This window comes from Lampetra fluviatilis, chromosome 20, assembly GCF_964198595.1.
Source record: "Lampetra fluviatilis chromosome 20, kcLamFluv1.1, whole genome shotgun sequence".
NCBI classification, from domain to species: Eukaryota; Metazoa; Chordata; class Hyperoartia; order Petromyzontiformes; family Petromyzontidae; genus Lampetra; species Lampetra fluviatilis.
The window spans coordinates 9999213-10018615 of NC_136294.1; the positions used below are offsets into that span (position 1 = coordinate 9999213).

A 19403-nucleotide genomic window follows, 5' to 3' on the forward strand; every position below is an offset into this window, starting at 1 on the left:
AAATCGTTTAACAGTTATCAGATGTCACGGTAATGTGAAAATGCAACGCTTGTACATGCACGCACGATGCATAGTTAAAAGGTTCTGGGAATTGAATAATACAAATCCTATTGTTATTGTGTGTGTATATATCGTGCATGTGTGTACAAGCATTGCATTTTCACACATTTACACACAATATGGAAATATAAAAACAAAGACAAAGGTCCCTATTATAGCCTGAACAGACTTGGGGCAGGTGCTGTTAGCGAGCGCCTAATGAAAGCCAGCACCACGCCCGGCCGCCTTTGTCTCCCTAGTGACGATGTTTACACACCGCACCAGGTACTCATTTGAGGCTGAGTTGACCTAGGGGAGGCTCAGAACCGGTTCAGATAATCGTCACGTATTTGCGAAACGACGTACAAGGGGGAGTGTTACTGTTTGTGTGCTCGTAATCGTGCAAGAGTGTTTGTCCTGTGGGTGGACTGCCCCGACTGTGAAAACGTGAAACGTTCTCCACCATTCCAGGGCCACCAGCGGAGATGAGCACTGCGCCCGTGCTCGTAGGAGCAGGGAGACGCTGATTTTCGACGTCTGTGCGCGCACTTCTGTTAGAGCCAGGAAGATTCCTTCGGGAATCGTGCCACGTGCTTGCGATCCCACCCGTAATGATTCCAGCAGGAATTGCTGTTCTTCGAAAGGCAATTTCCACGTTAAAATATGCGTTCATATTGCATGCGTGAGTGTCTGTGTATGTGTATGGAGGAGGCTTGTGAAGGACGCTACTGGGCAGTTGGAGGCACTCGCCCTCCAACAATAATGGAGGGCAGAGGAGCGACACTCACAACAACGAATGGAGCGCCGGGTGGCTAAATTATAGCAAGTTGGCACAGTAGGAGGCATAGGTGGTGCATCTGCCAGTCATCTCACTTGGTCAACCCATATCACCTGGGTCTGTCCCAAGACCTGTCAGCAAGCCTTCAACACTTGACATGGCCTACAAGTGCACCTGGCCTGGCACAGGCACCGTGGTGACAATCACTGCCACTTCGTGACGAATGATGCCCGCTGTTGTACATGTGTGCATTAGTGGCGATCTGGGTATATGTTAGTGTGTGCAAATTAACGGGTAAGTGAGCATCCAATTATTTGTTAGTTCTCGTGGTGCCGGTGGTCATTCTGGTTGTCCGGTGGTAGTCCCAGTCATGCAAGTGGTTCGAGTGGTAGTCCCAGTGGTCCTGTTTAGTTAAAGGGCAGTAGTCCCGTTGGTGCCAGTCGTTCACATCACAGTCCCAGGGAGGTCTCTGAGGACCTGTGGAGTCCTTGCTCGGCTCTTGTAAACCAGCCTATACAGAGCAGCTAAGGCTACATGTACACGTGGCCACCCCGTGTGTATGCTAAGCAATAGCCAGGGCTGCATGTACACGTGACCACCCCGTGTGTATTCTAGGCTTTCGCCAGGTCTACATGTAAACGTGACCACCCCGTGTGTATGCGAGGCTATAACCAGGGCTGCATGTACACGTGACCACCCCGTGTGTATGCGAGGCTATAACCAGGGCTGCATGTACACGTGACCACCCCGTGTGTATGCTAGGCTTTCACCAGGTCTACATGTAAACGTGACCACCCCGTGTGTAAGCTAGGCTGTAGCCAGGGCTGCATGTACACGTGGCCACCCCGTGTGTATGCGAGGCTATAACCAGGGCAACATGTACACGTGACCACCCCGTGTGTATGCGAGGTACAACCAGGGCAACATGTACATGTGGCCATCCCGTGTGTATGCACATTAAACGTTATCTGTATTCTTGGCAGCGCGTGACATTTCTCAGTTGAGGGCTTGTTTCTCGTGGGTGTGCAACGCCGCTGGTGGATCCGCGCTTATAAATGGATAGGTTGTGAGGAATATACGTCGGATATAAATGAATGCGGAATTTGGCGCGTGCGAGCGTGTCAAAGATGTGTTTCTCATAAACTTCTGACCCCTCTGTGTTCCAATAAAGCACGCGACGGGCTCCCAAAAATAAACGGTGATTGGCACACTCCGTGGCAGATACACATTGCCTGACATTTAGTCATTCCGCTGCGATAAATTAACTTCCAGCTCTTAAGCTTGCCTGACAAACAGAAATACACGTGTGTGTGTATATAGGGTATACAGCAATCCATTTGGCAGAGACCTACATTTTTGTGATAAGTTTAAGCATGTTTTTTTTACTCTACAAAGTATTACAGTCACCCAACACATTTTTAAAGAGTTCTACTTTTAATAAAAACCCACACGCATACGGCAATATCGCTTTCACAATTCTGTTCGAGTGGGCCAGCAACCTGCTTGCTGCACTGCCATCTGCTGGGACGTCACTTTCCCCCTTACAGGTTTGAAAAGCGTTGGTGCAGTGATTCGTGCGCTTGCTGTGATCCTGGCAGCTTGCGTTTAAGTCCCCCACTCTTGCACAATGCCAGTGGCCAAAAATTGAATCGTAAAATGTTCCGGTTCACAGATCGACTTGGCCATACTTGAGTACGTGGTATGGTATTTGATCCAAAGTGCTGGAGGGAAAAAAAAGGTGGCCAGGCATAACGCTGTGCCCCCCCCACCCTCTCCTTGTAAACGACCCTTGGCGGTGTGCCCCAATAGAATTTGCTCTGACATTCTAACCTGGGATCTTAGAGAGCGTGTGTGTGTGTTTACTCCCCAGTGTCAACATCTCCAGCTCTTGAGACTCTAGAGGGACTAATGTACGTGTGCCCCCCCCCCCCCCAAGGACCTCTTATCTCAAAGAGGAGGTCTTAGTTTGCCTGACGTGTTTGTGGAGAAGAGGAGAAAGAAAGGGAGTTTGCTGTTAAAAAGTTTTTTTTTCAGATAAGGTGGATTTTCATCGTTTTGTTTGATTGTTCGGTATACATGGCAGTGTTGAGTCTCTGAAGCGTCAATGCATTATTTAGTTTCTTCGCTAAATTACTATGCAGTGCAGATTAGAATTAATATTTGTATATGAATACATAAAGTATATTAGGCCCAGGTGGCACTGTATTAGAGCGTGTGGACTCGCCACCAGAAGTTTGCTCATTCTCGTGGGGGGGAAGGGGGTTGACTCAGCCTGTCATTCCCCCAGGGGCAATCAAATTAGAAACGCTGTAGGTGAATCCATGAGTGGTTGTCTTACTGAGAGACTGGACCCCCGCCATAGCAACGTGGAATTTCCACCACTTGCAGAGGACTCTTACAGCACGTGTGTTCACCGTCGAGCGGTCATTTGAGCCGCGAGTCGGTAATTTTTTGTGCGTTGTGTGTTGTCTTGCATCGGAGAGCTGAGAGGCGTCCTAGGGGGAAATGCCGATGGTCCATGGGCATGATGTCTTGCACGTATGTAGCAAACTCTGTTTTCGTGGCTATTGTGAACGAGGGAGGAGTTCTGAGCCCAAGTTGGCATTTTGCCATTACTGCCAACGTTCAAAGAGGGAAAACACCCTTGTTTTTTTTGGTTGAATAAATGGTTTGGTTCAACATTGTATCAATTAGCTTTGTCCTTTACGTCACAAAAGGAGACGCTGTTTTGGGTTTTGATGTAAATGTGTGACCCGCGACACCCGCAAGAAGTAGTAAATTGTGCAACTTGAGTCGTGTGAATGAACCAAGTGCTAGTCTTCGTGCCATCAGCGTTGTTCCCTCGAAGCCTTCCGAATCAGGCTTGCCGTTGGTCACAGCGATATTGTTTTTAAAATGCCACGGGGCTAAATATGATTTAACCCTGGAGAGAGGAAGACCACGGACAGACCGTGGCAGGTATGGATGGAAATGTTTTGAGTGTGGCGTTTTGACATTCTATTTAAGTGCCGTCTGCCTAAACGGACAGAGACGTTATCAATGACTCTTGAAGTCGCCTTCCTGCCCTCCAAGCGGTGATTTTAAGCATTTCCTATTGGTGGGTGCGAGTTCACAAGGCAACTCCGTACAGGCACAGACGGCGGCGGCGGGGGGGGGTCATGCAAATAATTACCTCTGCCACTTCAGTGTGGTCATTGTGCTGCCTTCGCAGTAAGCCGTGGTCTGGGTGCGCTCGCTCAGAGAGACATCACTTGGGGGGGGTGAGGGGTTTAAAAAAAGAATGTACTGCACTTTCACCACGTGGCTCGGAGGGCTCCACGATGGCCGTGTCGGAGCACTGAACCAGCGTTGCCTAGCCCCGTGGGTTTGAATGGCAATTTTGAGCCACCTGATGCGGTTACGGCAGATTCCCGAGTGCATGCGGTTGGATTTTCTTCAGTCTTGGCTACTAATGACGGCACGATTTAAAGCACCAAGCAATATTACGTCGATGTATGCACGTCGGACTTCTTTCGCGCTGTACGTAGCCAACCGTTTTGATCGGAGGTGCTTTTTTTAGGTTTGATGCAATCTGGTAATAAGGTTTGTCGACTACTGGACATGTGTTCAAGAGAGATTTACAGCTCATCGGATTCCTCCAGTATAAATAAAGATTCTGATTTGTTCCGGCCAGGCTTGAAGGCCAGCATCTTTCTGGCGATTAACGTGTGGCGAGGATTCCCCCCCCCCCCCCCCCCTTTGCAGAGCAGCAGCAACAGCGCCATCGCGTGGCGGGTTAGAAGGAGCTATTGAATTAACTTGGCAAAACCCATCTGTGGCCTCCCAGCTTCTCGAGCCGTTCGGCCGAAGCGCTCTGCTGACCGCAGGGGGTTCGAGAACGACGTTTCGTCACCGAATTCTGCATCGCCGACGGCGTGCTTACGAACACAAACGCGACGCAGTATTTATTTTCTAGGACGGATATGGGTTTTGCGCGCACACCATCTTTTGGAGTCGTTTTCCCAGTTTCCTCCGCAGTGCGAGTCGATTTGTTACCCGCAGGAAGGCGTTTTGCCACCCCCTAGTGACCGATAGAAGCAAACGGCGTGAAAACGATTGTCTCCAAATTAGCCGTGACGGTTCGGGGGGATCGGCGCCCTGTGCCCCTCCACAAGCGTCTTCATGCGCCCGTGACGGCGATGCCACATTAACAGCGATGCTGATGACGACGACGACGCCTTGTAGGTTGTCGGGTGGGAGGAGATGCTGATGAAGGGTACGGAAAGGGGGGGTCCAGGCCCAGAGACCGAACGGTGAAGTTTCACGGATGAGGTTTGTCGCGTGCACGCTGGGTATCGAGCTGCCTCAAAACAGTTGGTGGTGTTGTGGATGATGCCACACGATTCTTAAGTCTAGGTCTGGGAGCCGTATCTCAAAGCAATCTGCGGACGGGAGTATTCTCTTTATTTCTGGGAGCCCACTCTCGTTTTGTTTGCTTTGTTTGAACGTCATTGCTATTTCTCCACGTTTTGGATTTGGTCGCGGCCATTCAATAACTTTATTTAATTTCAAATTTGTACTCATTTTCTGTGTGATGTCCTTGTATAACCAGGTTTCCCCTGAAAATTAGTTTAGTATCAGTGGGTTCTCACCTTGATTTAACATTGCAATTCTGTGTTTGTATATACTGTACTTGTGATGTTATTGTTTGTTTCATTGATATTGTAATGAACTTACCGTTAACATAATTATTGAAAGTAATTTTAATTGACTCAAAGCAACAAGAGGGTCAGCTTAAAGTTCTCTCTGCTGAAACGAGCAATCTGGTTGGTAGCACTGAAACCAGTGGTGGAAACTCCACATTCCTATGACGGGGGAGTATATCCGCTCAATAAGACTTTACTACTCTATAGGATTGAATTATTTCAAAAACTCGGGTGGTACTTTGAGATTTGAGCAGAGCAAAGGAAATTGCGAAAAGTTGAGAAATAAATATAATGAGATTTGGGACCGTGCCAAATAAATCATGGTTCATGAAATGCAATAAGAGTTCTTCTCTTTTGATGGTCTGAAAGTGCATTAGGTCTCTGTAAAGCCTTGTACGCTGCAACCGTTTTAATAAGCATTGTACTTTGTTTAAGAATTTATGAGAAATGAGCCTGCTCAATTGGAATCTTCTCTGGCTGCAGATTAAAGTCCATCAATATTTTAGTGCGCCGAGTAAAAATCCAGCGGAGAAAGTTTTGCTTGTTTTATTAATGCTGCACATGCACGGCCCCGATGTGCAGTTAACGCAAGGAGAGAGAGAGAGAGAGACTTTCTTTGAAGGGCATATACCTCATTGCTGCTGCTACTACAGCGGGCCCTGTACTTAATAAGCACTGCCGATATGGAACACGCGCATGGCAAGGTCCTGGCGTCGGATCTCTGCGTGGGCACAAAAGATTATTTTGCACAACGAGTGAGACTGCAACAAAGTATTCTTTGGTTCTTTCGGTAAAGTCACGTATAAAGATAAAATAATAAATTAAATAATAGCATACGACGTTTCGATTGCAACACAAGCAATCATCATCAGGTATAATGAAATAGCGACATAAAATCTAACCAGAAAACTATAGACAGACATATAAGCAGACAGATATCACCAAGATACATAGCGAGAGTAACACAGGTACAGAGAGGGGTGATCGTCTCTGTGTGGTGGCCTTAAATAGACAGAGGGGGGCGGAGGCAGCGAGAGGGAGGGGTTAGAGACAAAATTTACATGTCAATGAGTACGAGGAGACGCGTAGAGAAGTACGCAGGCTTAGAGGGAGAAAGAAACACACTAAAATTAAATAACCTAGCAAAGTATCGAATTGACATGTAAATTGACATGTAAATAAATCATTGACATGTAAATGTTGTCTCTAACCCCTCCCTCTCGCTGCCTCTGCCCTCCTCTGTCTATTTAAGGCCACCCCACAGAGACGATCACCCCTCTCTGTACCTGTGTTGCTCGCTCTATGCATCTTGGTGATATCTGTCTGCTTATATGTCTGTCTATAGTTTTCTGGTTAGATTTTATGTCGCTATTTCATTATACCTGATGATGATTGCTTGTGTTGCAATCGAAACGTCGTATGCTATTATTTAATTTATTATTTTATCTTTATACGTGACTTTACCGAAAGAACCAAAGAATAATTCCTGCAGTCACGAAAGCTCCAAAATTAAGATTGCAACAAAGTATTACAGAGGAGTTAATCACGCGTCTTGCGGTGCTGCGATTTAGGGCACCATTTTCATCATGGGGGGGGGAGAGGAGATCTACTATTTCCTGCTCAAATGAGCCACTGTGACGACGTGTCGAGTCTCCTCTTCACATTTCGCAATCATGTGGCGAGGGTGAATCCGTTCACCGCAGAGTGGTACTCGTTTGATCGATCCCAGTTTTTTGATATTCATTGTCCCATCGGCGACGTCGGGCTTGCTTGAACCAATGCTGGTGAACTGCCGGATGTTTGTAGGCAAGGACCCTCTACATTAGAGATCAGCCCTTGCTATTAAAGGTCTGGAAGCTTGAAGAGCCCTTTCTTGTGTTGTTGTTGATAATGATGGTGGCGGTGTACGTTTGTGTGTCTTTGTGTGCTGGAAGTGCAGTGATTCGCGCATTGCTACGAACTCGGCGATCCGATTCCCGCTCACGGCCAACACGAGTGACTCGGCCTCAATTGAGTACCTGGTGCGATTGTGTGGACATCGCCACTCGGGGAGACAAAGGGGGTCGGGCGTGGTGTTGGCCACCCCACCCCCTTCGCGTACCGTGCGCTGACTAACAGCGCTTTCCCCAACAGTCTTCTAAAGCTATACGGGGGGGATCTTTGTTTCTATGTTGATCTTCTTTCGCACCATATGTAGCCAAGCATGCTAATCGGCGGTGCGTGTGTGTGTGTGCCGTCTTCCCCCCCCCCCACTCCTGTCGTCGCCCTGCGCCCTCCGGCAGGGCCATGTGGGCACAACGGCGACCAAGCGGATCGACGTGTACCTGCCGGGCGCCAACCCGGAGCACGCCCACGCCATGCACGTCGTCGTCATGGCCAACGCGCGCGTCGGGGACCTCATCGGCCTCACGTGCTGGCAGTACACCAACGAGGGCCGCGAACCCAAGCTCAAGTAATGAGCCCCCGTCGCCTGCGCACACACAGCCCCCCCCACCTCCCCCAAACACCTCTACGGCCACCACATATTAACTCGCCACGGTGGCGAGATGTTAACTACCTCGCCTGGTGGTACAGGAGGTTGTGGGTTTGATCCCAGCCTTAACTATGCATGTTGTATATTTGGGGTTTGCGTGTCTCTCCCTGTGGTCGTGTGGATTTTTCTCCGGGTCTTCTGGTTTTTCTCTCCACATTTAGAAACATGCGTTTGGAGTATTTGGTTGTTTTACATTTCCACGTGATTAGCCACTTCATTGATCTATCACTTATGGCCAGGTCGTTTCTGAAAAAAGAGCTGTATAGCTCCGTATGCTTTACCCTGGTAAAACATATATGTACATAAACACCGGCATAGCACGTGCATTTACCGTGCACAGATTGTAATGAACATATTTCTGCGAGCGTTGTGTTTCGTCACGTCATGCGCGTAAGAATTGAAAAAATTGTAAATGTGTTTTTTACGTCCCAAACGAACCAACCCACGAGCTTAACTCCTCGCTCTCGTACTGACCCTACCTTTGCTACCTCGCCTGGCTCTCAAGGCTTTCAGCAGTTGACGACCCACTGTGTCTCCCTCTCCTCGTTTTTCCTTTCTGACCATCACCAAAGCCTTTCTTTCCGCCACATTTGCCCAATACTCTTTGCCTGCTGGCCCCACATTAATTATTTTGGTTAAGCATGAAAAAAACATTTTCCCTAGCCCACTGGCAGAGCCAGTGGGGGGGGGGGGAGGTGGCACGTGGCCCCCCAATGATCCGATCTAAATATTCAATTTCGATCAGATCATTGGGGTTTATTAGTAATAAATCGGCATTTTACGACCCCCACTGCCACTGTGTAGCATATTATTATGTGCCAGGGACTCTATGAGATGATAGGACAATAGTCTGAGTCCATAATTGACAATAAGTAACGGCAAAGCGGTTATAAGTGACTCACAGAATTGTGCGCAGTTGCGTATAGAGTACACGACTTCCCTGAAGGCATTCACCTTCAGCGAGCGCGATGCCGATCACACACGGTTCGAATTCGACCCTCGATGGATGGCTGCGCCATCGCCGCACACGCGTCGAATAAAAAGCAAGGGACAAGTCCTTACTTACTAGCAACTCCTCTATCATTTTCCATTGCTGAAGGGGTTGCCCCCCCTACCTGAAAATCCTGGCTCTGCCATTGCTCCAGCCGGTATTCCACACCAATCATAGCTGCCACGGTGCACATGTAGTCACCCATCTCTGTACGGCGTCTTGAGATAAATTTCTGTACAGACACATGAATGTGAGGTGTGTTGTGAGAACGATGGGCCTGAGATGGTAGTCATTACGACTCGCATTCCAGATGCCAGGATTGTTTCTTACCGGGTCATGCTCGTGTCTCTAATGTGAAGAAACAGGTGGTTTGGGCAGCAGTAATGCCCGTGTTAATTTACGGGTCAGAGGGCCGCGTTTTTAACGGAACAATACAACGGGGAGCGCCTCGCCTGTCCGCGTGGAATATAAGTGCACGTGGAGGGATGCTAGTAATTTAATGGAAGGATACGGTTGGTAACTTGGGAACTTGGAAAATAATATAGCGGGCGCAATTAAGGGAAAGGGAAGTTGCACGTGGCCAGGATGGAGTGGGGCGCGGATCTCCGGACGGGCGTTGGAGTGGCACCCAAAGGTCAGTGACCAAGAGGGAAGCCGAAAGCCAGATGGTGAGGTAGCCGTGAGACTGGCCCGAGCTGGGAGTGCAGGTGTCGGACTCTGCAACCAGTTTTCGGCTCTGGCAGAAGGAAAAAGCGCCACGGTGCCGAGATGTTAACTGCCTCGCTTGGTATATAGGAGGTCGTTGGTTAGAGCCCAACCCTGCCTGTTGCCTCTATATTTGGAGTTTGTGTGTCTCTCTCTCCATGGTCGCGTGGAGTTTTCTCCGGGTCCTCCAGTTCTTCCCTTCACATTTAGAAACATGCGTTTAGATCATTTGGCTGCAATAGATTTACACATGATAAGGGCACTTCGTTGAGCTATCATTTGCGGCCAGGTCGCTTCTGACAAAGAGCTCTATACTTCAGTGGGCCTTTCCTGGTAAAATAAAAGAAAAATGTTTAGAAAGAAGCAACGATGGTGACATGGCCGACATTAGCTACGCCAAAACTTTTTTTACCGTTGTAGAAAACGATCTGTGCTGGGTTTATACCCCCTTGGTATCTCGCAGCGGCACACCAGCGCTCCCTGGAGCCGTATTCAATGGAGGTCGGAGTCAAAACGGGCGGGATGGCACGAGGCGAGTGACTGAGTCACCTGGATTTGATTGAATTGTTGCGAGTCAGTCGCAGTTCGATTCGATCGTCAATCTTCTCTGGTTTTGCTGCTTCCTTAAGTTCATTTGTTCTGTTTTCTTTGTGCCGTTTCACTTAAATGCAATCGATTCTCACGTGCACAATTTCGTGCATGTATCGGGAGAATCAAAGTTTAATTTCATCACTGAATTGTAAAAAGCCTAGGTGCTTCACAGACTGCTCAACGACTTGAGAAGGTTGATGTTCCTTCCAAGTTAAAATGCAAAGGCTAACACTCGCCTGCCTTGCACGTGATGTTCCCCTTCACGTGCGTTTATCTCCCATCTACCTGTAGCAGAAACATTTTTACATGGATTCTTCAAACCTGTTATTCCCCCAAATTGCTTGTTTTAACCAGGGAGAGGCATTGTGGCTGGAACAAGCCGAGTATTACAAGTCGTGTGGTATGCAGATTTAAGAGCGTGCCTTAACTTTTACACCGGCTTTAGTTAAAAAGGCTCTCAGCAGTTAGTAATTACTGTAAATTGACCCCCATACACTACTTAAGAGCTCAACTCGGACGTTTATTTGTATTGCAAAGATAAAGATTGCCTGTCGAGCTATGTAGTCTGCTGGGGCAAGTGCTGTTAGCGAGCACCAGTTAAAGCCAGTATGACGCATGCACCGCACATTTACACACTACTCCAGGCACTCATTTATTTATCTTTATTGCGAGTCAACTTTAAGGAAGCGCACGACTGGTTCAGATGTTACTCGCCACTTATGCCGGCTGCGGATTTGGCATTAAACTCATACCATGTGCTCACAGCTGCGCGACTGCTTTATGCAGTAGATGCGCTCCGAATAAAGGGCGCACAAAGAAAAATTGCGTAGTATACAAGGCAGTCGCCCAACTCGCAATGCACCGCACGAGTTGCCTGTCGAGTAGCGAATACAGTACACTGCACAATGTTGTTGCGCGTCCGACTGCATAGCCGCAGGCGAATGAATTCAAATTTTGGTAGAAGTAGATTTGCTGCATACGCAGCGCGAAATCGCGCAAACCAAACCTGCGTAGAGCGAGGGAAAACCTGCACTTTTATTGTACACTCGCATGCACAAGTACACGCAAAGGGTAGCAAAAATATAAAAAAATCGGAATGTAAAAATCATGTACTCGCACTTATTTTCAGTGGCTGTTCATGTTGTTTATTGCGATGCCCTGTTGTCGGTGGCTACCGCTTACGTTTGAAGTCAAGTGCGATTTCAGCAGTTCAGGAGAGAGAATGGCCCACGCCATCGTGTGATGTGGAATTTCAACCACTGGCTTGGAGCCACGAATGAGGATGAGCACACTCGCACACTTGTTGGAGCAAGGCGATGATTTATTTTTTCCTGTTACCACTGCGCTGATTGTGATAACTAAGTTTTGGCCATTCCATATGAACAAGTCCTGGGCCTCCCCTAGGGTTTAGAAAAGCACTTTTTTTTTGCAGTTTTGTTCTGCTTATTTTTAGTTTTTAGTCTTCAGCATGAAGACTGTCAAGTCTTTCCAACTTCACACTACGTTTGCATCCGAAATCGTGTTTCTCAGCTGCGCCACAGCTGCCTCTGACTTGAAAACTGCACGTGTGTCCTAGAAGCTTTGGTTACGGAAACCAAAGAACAGCAGACTGGCAATCGTTTGCGATTGTTACGTGCATTTTTTTTACATTCTGAAATGACCCCTTTTTCTGATTTGCTTTTGCTTAAATAATTAGTTTCCCCTAATTAACAAGAATATTCAGCCCGCATACTTTGCTTTTCCTGCATTGACTGTGCAGCGAGGGAAACGCGCTTCTAAATGCAAACAGCTTAATGTTCCTGGGCTCTCGGTCGGTCAGCGGTGGTGGTGGTGGTGGTGGTCGCGGCATTAGCGGCAACGGTAGCAGCCGTTGTAGCAGCGGTGTGCGCACGCACTAACGCGTTAATTAGGCGTGAGTCATGCGTGCCGGGCAAGGCTGTGGGTCCCTGCGTGCGCCCGTAATGCGCCCCGGCGTGAAACAAAACTCTTCATCAGAGAGCGCGGGCGAACGGTGCGCGCTCGCCGAAACGTGAGCCGCGGCGCTCGAGAGGGTGGGGCCGGCACGCGGGATCGCGTTACCGACGCCGTCGACAGCCTGGGGTCGTAGAGATGGGGGGGGGGGTCATGGAGATGGAGGGGGGGGGTCGTGGAGATGCCCCCCCTCTGGCCCCACCTGCCCCCTCTGCCTCCCTTTGCCCCCCCTGCCCCCCCCTGCCCTCCCGCCCTGCCCCTCCGGCCCCCCCTGCCTCTCCCATCTCTGCCCCCCCGCTGTGCTCCCTTTACGGCTCCCATGTCGGCCATCGCGAGGCATTATCGTTACAGATCCTCGCGGTTTACTGCGATGTAATATCAGCGAGAACACAATACGCAAATTGGCGTCAGTGGTTCGAGGCATATCAAACCTTGGCTAATGATAATAACGGATTTTGTTTAAGGATATTTACGGGGTTTTTAATATATACTTTTAACTTTTAGGCAGTATTTTACTTGATTTGAATCCGTATCATCAGCAATAGTAAAGAAATAATGTATTATCCACCGAGGTGCCAATGTGGTTGGTAATCCATAAGAGGTTTTTTTGGGTGAGATCGCTTAATTATCGCTTAATCCGCCACGACCCGGCACAGCCAACTAGTAAGGCTTGTTGCGTAGCGTAAACAGATGATATTGGTCCTGAAAGCCTATGCGTTAAACTGGTTAGTAATCGATTGACAATTGAAAGGTCACGTGTCAAATTGTGGTCAGGGTTTGACCTGAGCCCATCATACTACTGGGTCAAATAAATTGAGTATCACTTTTCAGGAAACCAGCAGTGCTTGTCCCGCGGAGAGGCTTCCCAGTGTAAATTCTCAGCCCCTTTTGTCAATCCACTGCTACACTAAGGCCTCCCCGCACCTTGATGGTCACGCGGATTACATGACCATACTTCACAGCACAGTGAACCCCACCATGGGGAGGTGGTGTGTACACGACTAGATCGTGGGTCTCGGTGGAGATGAGTGTCACCCAGCGGTTGATCGAGGCACTTGGCGATGATCATTACGGTGTTCATTGCCAGGCATTTCTCTGCGTCCATGCCACAGCCCACCAGTCGTTAAGTTAATCTTACACAATTAGCGCTTCCCGTTAGGCAAAGCCCCACACTATTTTATTTACCAGTTAAAGCCCACTGAGCTGTGAGCTCTTTTTCAGAGGCAACCTGGCCGCAAATAATAGCTCAATCAAGTGGCTCATGGGGAAATGTATTTCCACCAAATACTTTGAATGCAAGTTTTTAAATTATGAAGGAAATAACCGGAGAATCCAGAGAAAAATCCATGCAACCATAGGGAGAGAGGACAGGCATCCTCTTAGTGTACAGGTGCTCGGGGTTGGGATTGAACTCACGACCTCCTGCCACCTTGCCTTCCCCACCTGCTATCCATGAGCCTTGCTGCTTTTTTCTACTGTTACATTTTTGGCTAATGGAGGGGGGACCAGCAGTGTACAAGTGGAACAGAGAGAGGAGAAACAATAGAGAGAAGTCTTCTTGGTTCTTTCGGTAAGTCACGTAGAAGGGAAGTAATACAATAATAAAAATAAAACATAATAAAACAATTCTCACGACGTTTCGGCCACAACGCAAGCAGCCGTCCTCAGGTCATTCTTCACCTGAGGACGGCTGCTTGCATTGTGGCCGAAACGTCGTGAGAATTGTTTTATTATGTTTTATTTTTGTTATTTTATTACTTCCCTTCTACGTGACTTTACCGAAAGAACCAAGAAGATGAATCCCTGCAGTCACGAAAGCTTTAAATCGAAATTTAATAGAGAGAAGATTATAGAAAAGATAATTTGTTCTCGACTTGAATCGCAACCCCGGGTAGTTGGAATTCATCATGCCGCCGTGGGAAGCGAGTTGTTACTTATGTGCCCGTTGCTATTAATAACAAGCCACTATCACGTCTGATCAAGCACTCGAACAGTCACGCAATAATATTAAAACCATAATGCTACCAAGTAAGTGCCGAATAAAACAAAATACAGTAATTCTTCCTTTAACGGGGTAGATGCATTCCTGTATATACATTACAGGACATGAATAAATACATTCAAAGAAATAATAAATTATTTTAAATATATGCAAATTTGATTCGCGTATTTGCGCTATAAAATCATCCTTCAGTCATCCCATGGTAGGACAAAGAGCTGAGTTGAAGGGTACCCCCGCGTATACCCAGAATTCCCATACCACTCGGCCGCGCAGCTCAAGAAAGTAGTTCGTCATTGGCTGCTCTCAAACCGCGTTATAACGGTGCGCGTTCCACGTAACGAGAAAAGTGTTCCCGAATTGAAGAGCCTTGTTTTATAGCGAAAACGCGTAGTGTGAAAATTCTTCAAGCTTACGTTAAAATGGAAGCAGGCCAGACAAAGGGAACAAAAACGCTACGAGTACATCCACGATGGGATTTGCCAAAAACAAACTGCTCCAATATCAAAACCCGAACGGCGAAATGAGAATGCATTCGATTGCATTCATATAAAAGCTATGATCAAACTACATCATTCAAGAAGCTTGTGTTCCATCATCCACGTGTAAAGCTTGTGCTTCAGTAATCCACATCCGCATGCAACAAAGCACGTGGTCTGCTTTCACATTCAAAGCGTCATCCCGGGGACAGTAAAACGATCTCAAGCGGGCGGATGGGGTGAATGGGCGGGCGGGCGAGCGAGCGACCAGGACAAGCTGGGCAGAAGCAATTTGCCACGTGGGAAAACCACTTTGGGGGAAAGCGTTCACACACACGCGCGGGGGCCCGGTTATCGGGGCGGAATCTGCTGAGCGGTGCGCGCTTGCAAAATGGCTTTGTCGTGTCCCACGACGACGTCGCCACCGCGCACGCCGGCAGATAACGCCGAAACAACGACGGGCCCTCCCCTGCTTTTGCGCATTTTTTGCGCGGACCTTGCGAAGTAGTGTCATTGCGGGGCCGAGCGCTTCGCAGAGGCGTCGGCATGCTCGCGTGAAACCGTGAAGGATAGGAAGGCCTGGGAAATTGAATGCCCCAACGATTCAGGTTTTGGTCGTATTCAACCGGGGAGATTAAGTGTAAAGCATGTATTTGAGTATCCGAATCGGAATCTTTATTTGTCCTAGAGAAATACGATGAGCTGTGAAGCTCTTTTTCACCGATGTCCAGTAGGGGTGGGTCAGAAAGTTACAACAACAAACTTTCGGAGTGCAAAGTATAGGAAAGGTAAGACAATCACAAAAAATAACTAAAACCTAAATTTTATTTTACCAGGTAAAGCCCACTGAGCAATTTGTTTTTGAGCATTGCTCCTCCGCCACCTCTTGTCGATAGAAGTCAGCTGCTGCCAGTCGTCCCATAATAAACGAATTCCATGTTTAGTTACATAGATTTTAGGGGCAAGTGCTATTTGTGAGCACTTTTCGAAGGCTGGCAAGGTATGAGGGGGGGGGGAGAGCATCAGGTCTTGCCTGGCTTTGTCTCCCCAGTTTTTAGGTTTGCACATCCACACGAGGTCCTCGCTTTATGCAGTCAACTTAAGGCAGGCCTATGGCAGCTTCAGGTACCAGGAATACCAAGAAATGTTATCCACGGGCAGGAATCGTAGCACAGCGACTCAAACCACGAACCTATAGCAGCCCCTCCCTACGACACGCACGCAATAACCTGGGGTCTTTGGGTTGTAATCATTAATGCAGGCAATAGTAGCTAATGTAGAGTCAGCTGCAGACCGTGGGTTGCATGCAGGGTGCTATGCACACACAATAAATTAATTGGGACATTTTTATTTCATCGATTGCGCTGGAACAAATGATTCATTTAACGGTAGGCCACAGTTCAAAACGACCGCACGCTCGGCTTTTGTAGAATGTTGTGGTCTCCCGCCCGCTCTCATATCTCGCCCGTTAACACAGACTTTGTTCTGGGGGTTCCCTCCCCCCCTCCCTCCCATTGTTTGCTCAAATGTAACTTCTTTCTTTTGGTGTTGTAGTTTGAACCGCGCTCGGATATATGTTATACGAGGCCTCGAGACTTTCGCAGATAACTCTTCTCGCCTGTGTTAAGGGAAAGCAAGCGGCGTTGGGCTTGATAGCGTCGAGTGATTTACGGCCGTTTGATGTGACGCGGGTTTGCCGACCCAGGCGGCCATGCTGAGATCACCCTCGTGTGGTTGTTTTAAAGGAAAATTTGCCCAAAACCAAAACCTCCAGAATATCGTTGCACATTGCCTAACCTGTCAAGGTTAACATCATCTTGGACATCCCCCCCTCTCCCCCGTTAGCACCACGCCTCGCCGAAGCCACCTTCTCTCTAGCAGATCCCACAGTTGTTGTGAAGTTGCTCTTCCAGTATCCGACCATGTCCGTCCGGTGTTTGCTGAGCTGCATTGGCCTTTGGTTGCTGAACGAATGCGTGATCAGGTCGCACTCATTGCCCTTGTTTATTTGAGCACTTGATGGTTTCCTATTTAACCGACACATTATTTGGCGATGCGGCTCCTGCTGCGTTGGCAGTGGCACGCACAAGTGCAGTTAACAAAAGAAAAAACGTAACACATTCATCAATAAGACTGTGGCCTTATAATAAAAAATATATAAACCATAGGTGACGTTTTGAGCGGTGACCCTTCACGATTGAACAAAATGCATCTGCGCACCCGATGCCCTGTCAAGCACCTTGCTCGCGGCTTCCTGCCAGCATCTTGGATGACTCCGCATCCATCCGCCAACCCCCCCCTCCCCCCCCGTGTAAACCAAATTGTATTGCTTGTTGCCACTGCGCAACACCCGGCGATCCCCAACCGATATGGTCACCATGCAAAAGCGGCTTCCCTGCTACGCGGTTGCGTGGTGGCCCCACCCCCCCCCCGCGTTAGTCCCCACCCAGGTTGCGCTCCGGCCGCCGCGCCACCCGGCGAGATTGGGCGCTGATGAAGCCGTGAGCAGATTTGTGCAGCCGCCAAATGTTGCGCTGCTGTCTGGGCATGCCGCGCGTCTTGTCGCAGGAAAAGGCAGCACTACCACTGGTTGCTGCCGTGAAAAGAAAGAACGAAAATATTTAATCGGAGACAATTTGGCCACTGGTCCTTTGCTATAGCACATGTGCGATTAACAAGAGCGAGCTGTTGCCCAAAATGTTCCCCCATTATATAGTTTTCCTTTCACGGCACTGTCATTGATGAATGTGTGGTGTTTATTATTTGTGCTTGTGCACCACTGCCAACATAGCAGCACCAAGTAAATAGTTTACCATCAGTTTGGTGGAATTTGGGTGTGCGCGTTCGTGCGTGCGTGTGTCTGTGGGGAGCGGTAGTGTAGCGGTCGACATCGGTGACTATTATCTAAACCGGTCCTGGGCCTTCCCTACGTCGACTCGGCCTCAAACGAGTACCTTGTGCGATGTGTAAACATCGTCACTGGGGAGACAAAGGCGGTCGGGCATGGTGCTGGGCACCCACCCCCTCATGTACCATTCCGGCCTTCATAGGTGCTACTCGCTAATAGCACTTGTCCCAACAATCTGTTGAAGGCTATTCGGGGGATCTGTGTGTGCGTGTGTGCATGTGTGTGTGACCCTGCGTGTGCTCATACCCCTGGCAGCTGCTCTTGCGGCAGACACTTGCGTTCTCTTTCCATGATGGGTGGCCTTGCAGATAGCAGCCAAGCAGCTCTTAATGACTAATGCAGTCACTTACCCGTTCTATTGATCATTTTACACAGCTTTGAAACAGAAGTTTCCTAATGCCGCTTTAAGCAAATAAAACTCGGCACAAAGGATTTTTTTAAAATTATGTATGATAACGTGACGTTTGTATCAAGTGTTTCTCTGCAGATAACGCAGGTTCCCGTCATAGTTATATGGAATTACCACTTCTATCTAGGGGCCACCAAAGGAGGCTAGCACTTTCGAGTTTAAACATGTAGAGTTTAAGCATGGAGGAGATGTCCACGTTTCCTTGGGCTCGTCACTCTGGTCTCCCTTGTCAATGAATTCCTTTCTTGGGAGCCAGAATGGGAGCCAACTGAAACAGAAGATCTCAAGCGGGTGATCTGGGAGACATCCATTGAAAATTAAAAGGTATAAATATAGAGTGGAGCACTGTGAAGTTTCCTAAACAAAACAAATCGCGCTTGTTAGTGATGGTCGCAGCCCTCTGCCACGTGGTGCACGCGCGCTCGCACTCTCTCGTGAGAAGCCAGTGCTGCGGTTTGCGCCCTGCACTGCTTTGAAAGCAAACCTGGGTTCGATTCCCAGCCATGTGCATCAATGGCAAGCACTCTCCGGACCTGTAATAGGTGACCCAGCCTCAACAGGCACCCGGTGGTGTGCGTAAACATTGCCACCACTGAAGGATTTCCTTGTGCCGGCGTGTTCGTGTTTTTGTTAAGCTGTTTTGTTTGTTAACCCGCTTATGTTAACCCATAAATATTATCTCTCCCGAGACCTACTAGTAGCCATTGAGACTCCTCCATTCCACGTAGACCTAATGTGGGGAGCGGTGGTGTAGTGGTTAGTGTGCTGCGCTACGAACCTGGTGACCCGGGATCGATTCCTGCTCACGGCCAACACCAGTGACGATTATTTGAACCGGTCCTGGGCCTCCCCTAGATCGACTCGGCTTCAAATAAGCACCCGGTGTGGTGTGTAAACATCGCCGTTTGGGAGACAAAGGTGGCCGGGTGTGGTGCTGGCCACCCACCCCCTCGTGTGCCGTGCTGGCCTTCATAGGTGCTCGCTAACAGTATTTGCCCCAACAGTCTGTTGAGGCTACACGGGGGATATTTTTGTGTGCATGCGAATGGATAGGGGTTGTGTAGCGGCTATCGCGCTGCGCCACGAACCCGGCGACCCGAGTTGGATTCCCGGTCACTGCCACCAACACCAGTGACGGTTATCTGAACTGGTGCTGGGCCTCCTAGGTCGACTCCACCTCGAATAAGTACCTGGTGCGATGTTTAAAACATCACCACTGGGGAGACAAAGGCGGTCCATTGTGGTGCTGCCCCCCCACCCCCTCGTGTGCCGTGCCAGCCTTCATAGGGTGCTGTGCTTTACAGCACTTGCCCCA

At 48.7% G+C, this 19403-nt stretch overlaps 1 protein-coding gene across 4 annotated transcripts in view; it reads left to right on the forward strand.

The window, feature by feature from the left end:
• MAPKAP1 (MAPK associated protein 1) overlaps positions 1-19403 on the forward strand; it is a 123377-nt gene that overhangs the window by 44837 nt on the left and 59137 nt on the right. For 3 of the 4 annotated variants that reach the window (XM_078865588.1, XM_078865590.1, XM_078865589.1), the window contains exon 5: positions 7785-7954. In XM_078865588.1, the coding sequence (XP_078721714.1) occupies positions 7785-7954 (170 nt within the window). Of the gene's footprint in view, positions 1-5116; positions 5129-7784; positions 7955-19403 lie in introns of those variants that run through there. The other variant, XM_078865591.1, reaches the window with a different exon arrangement.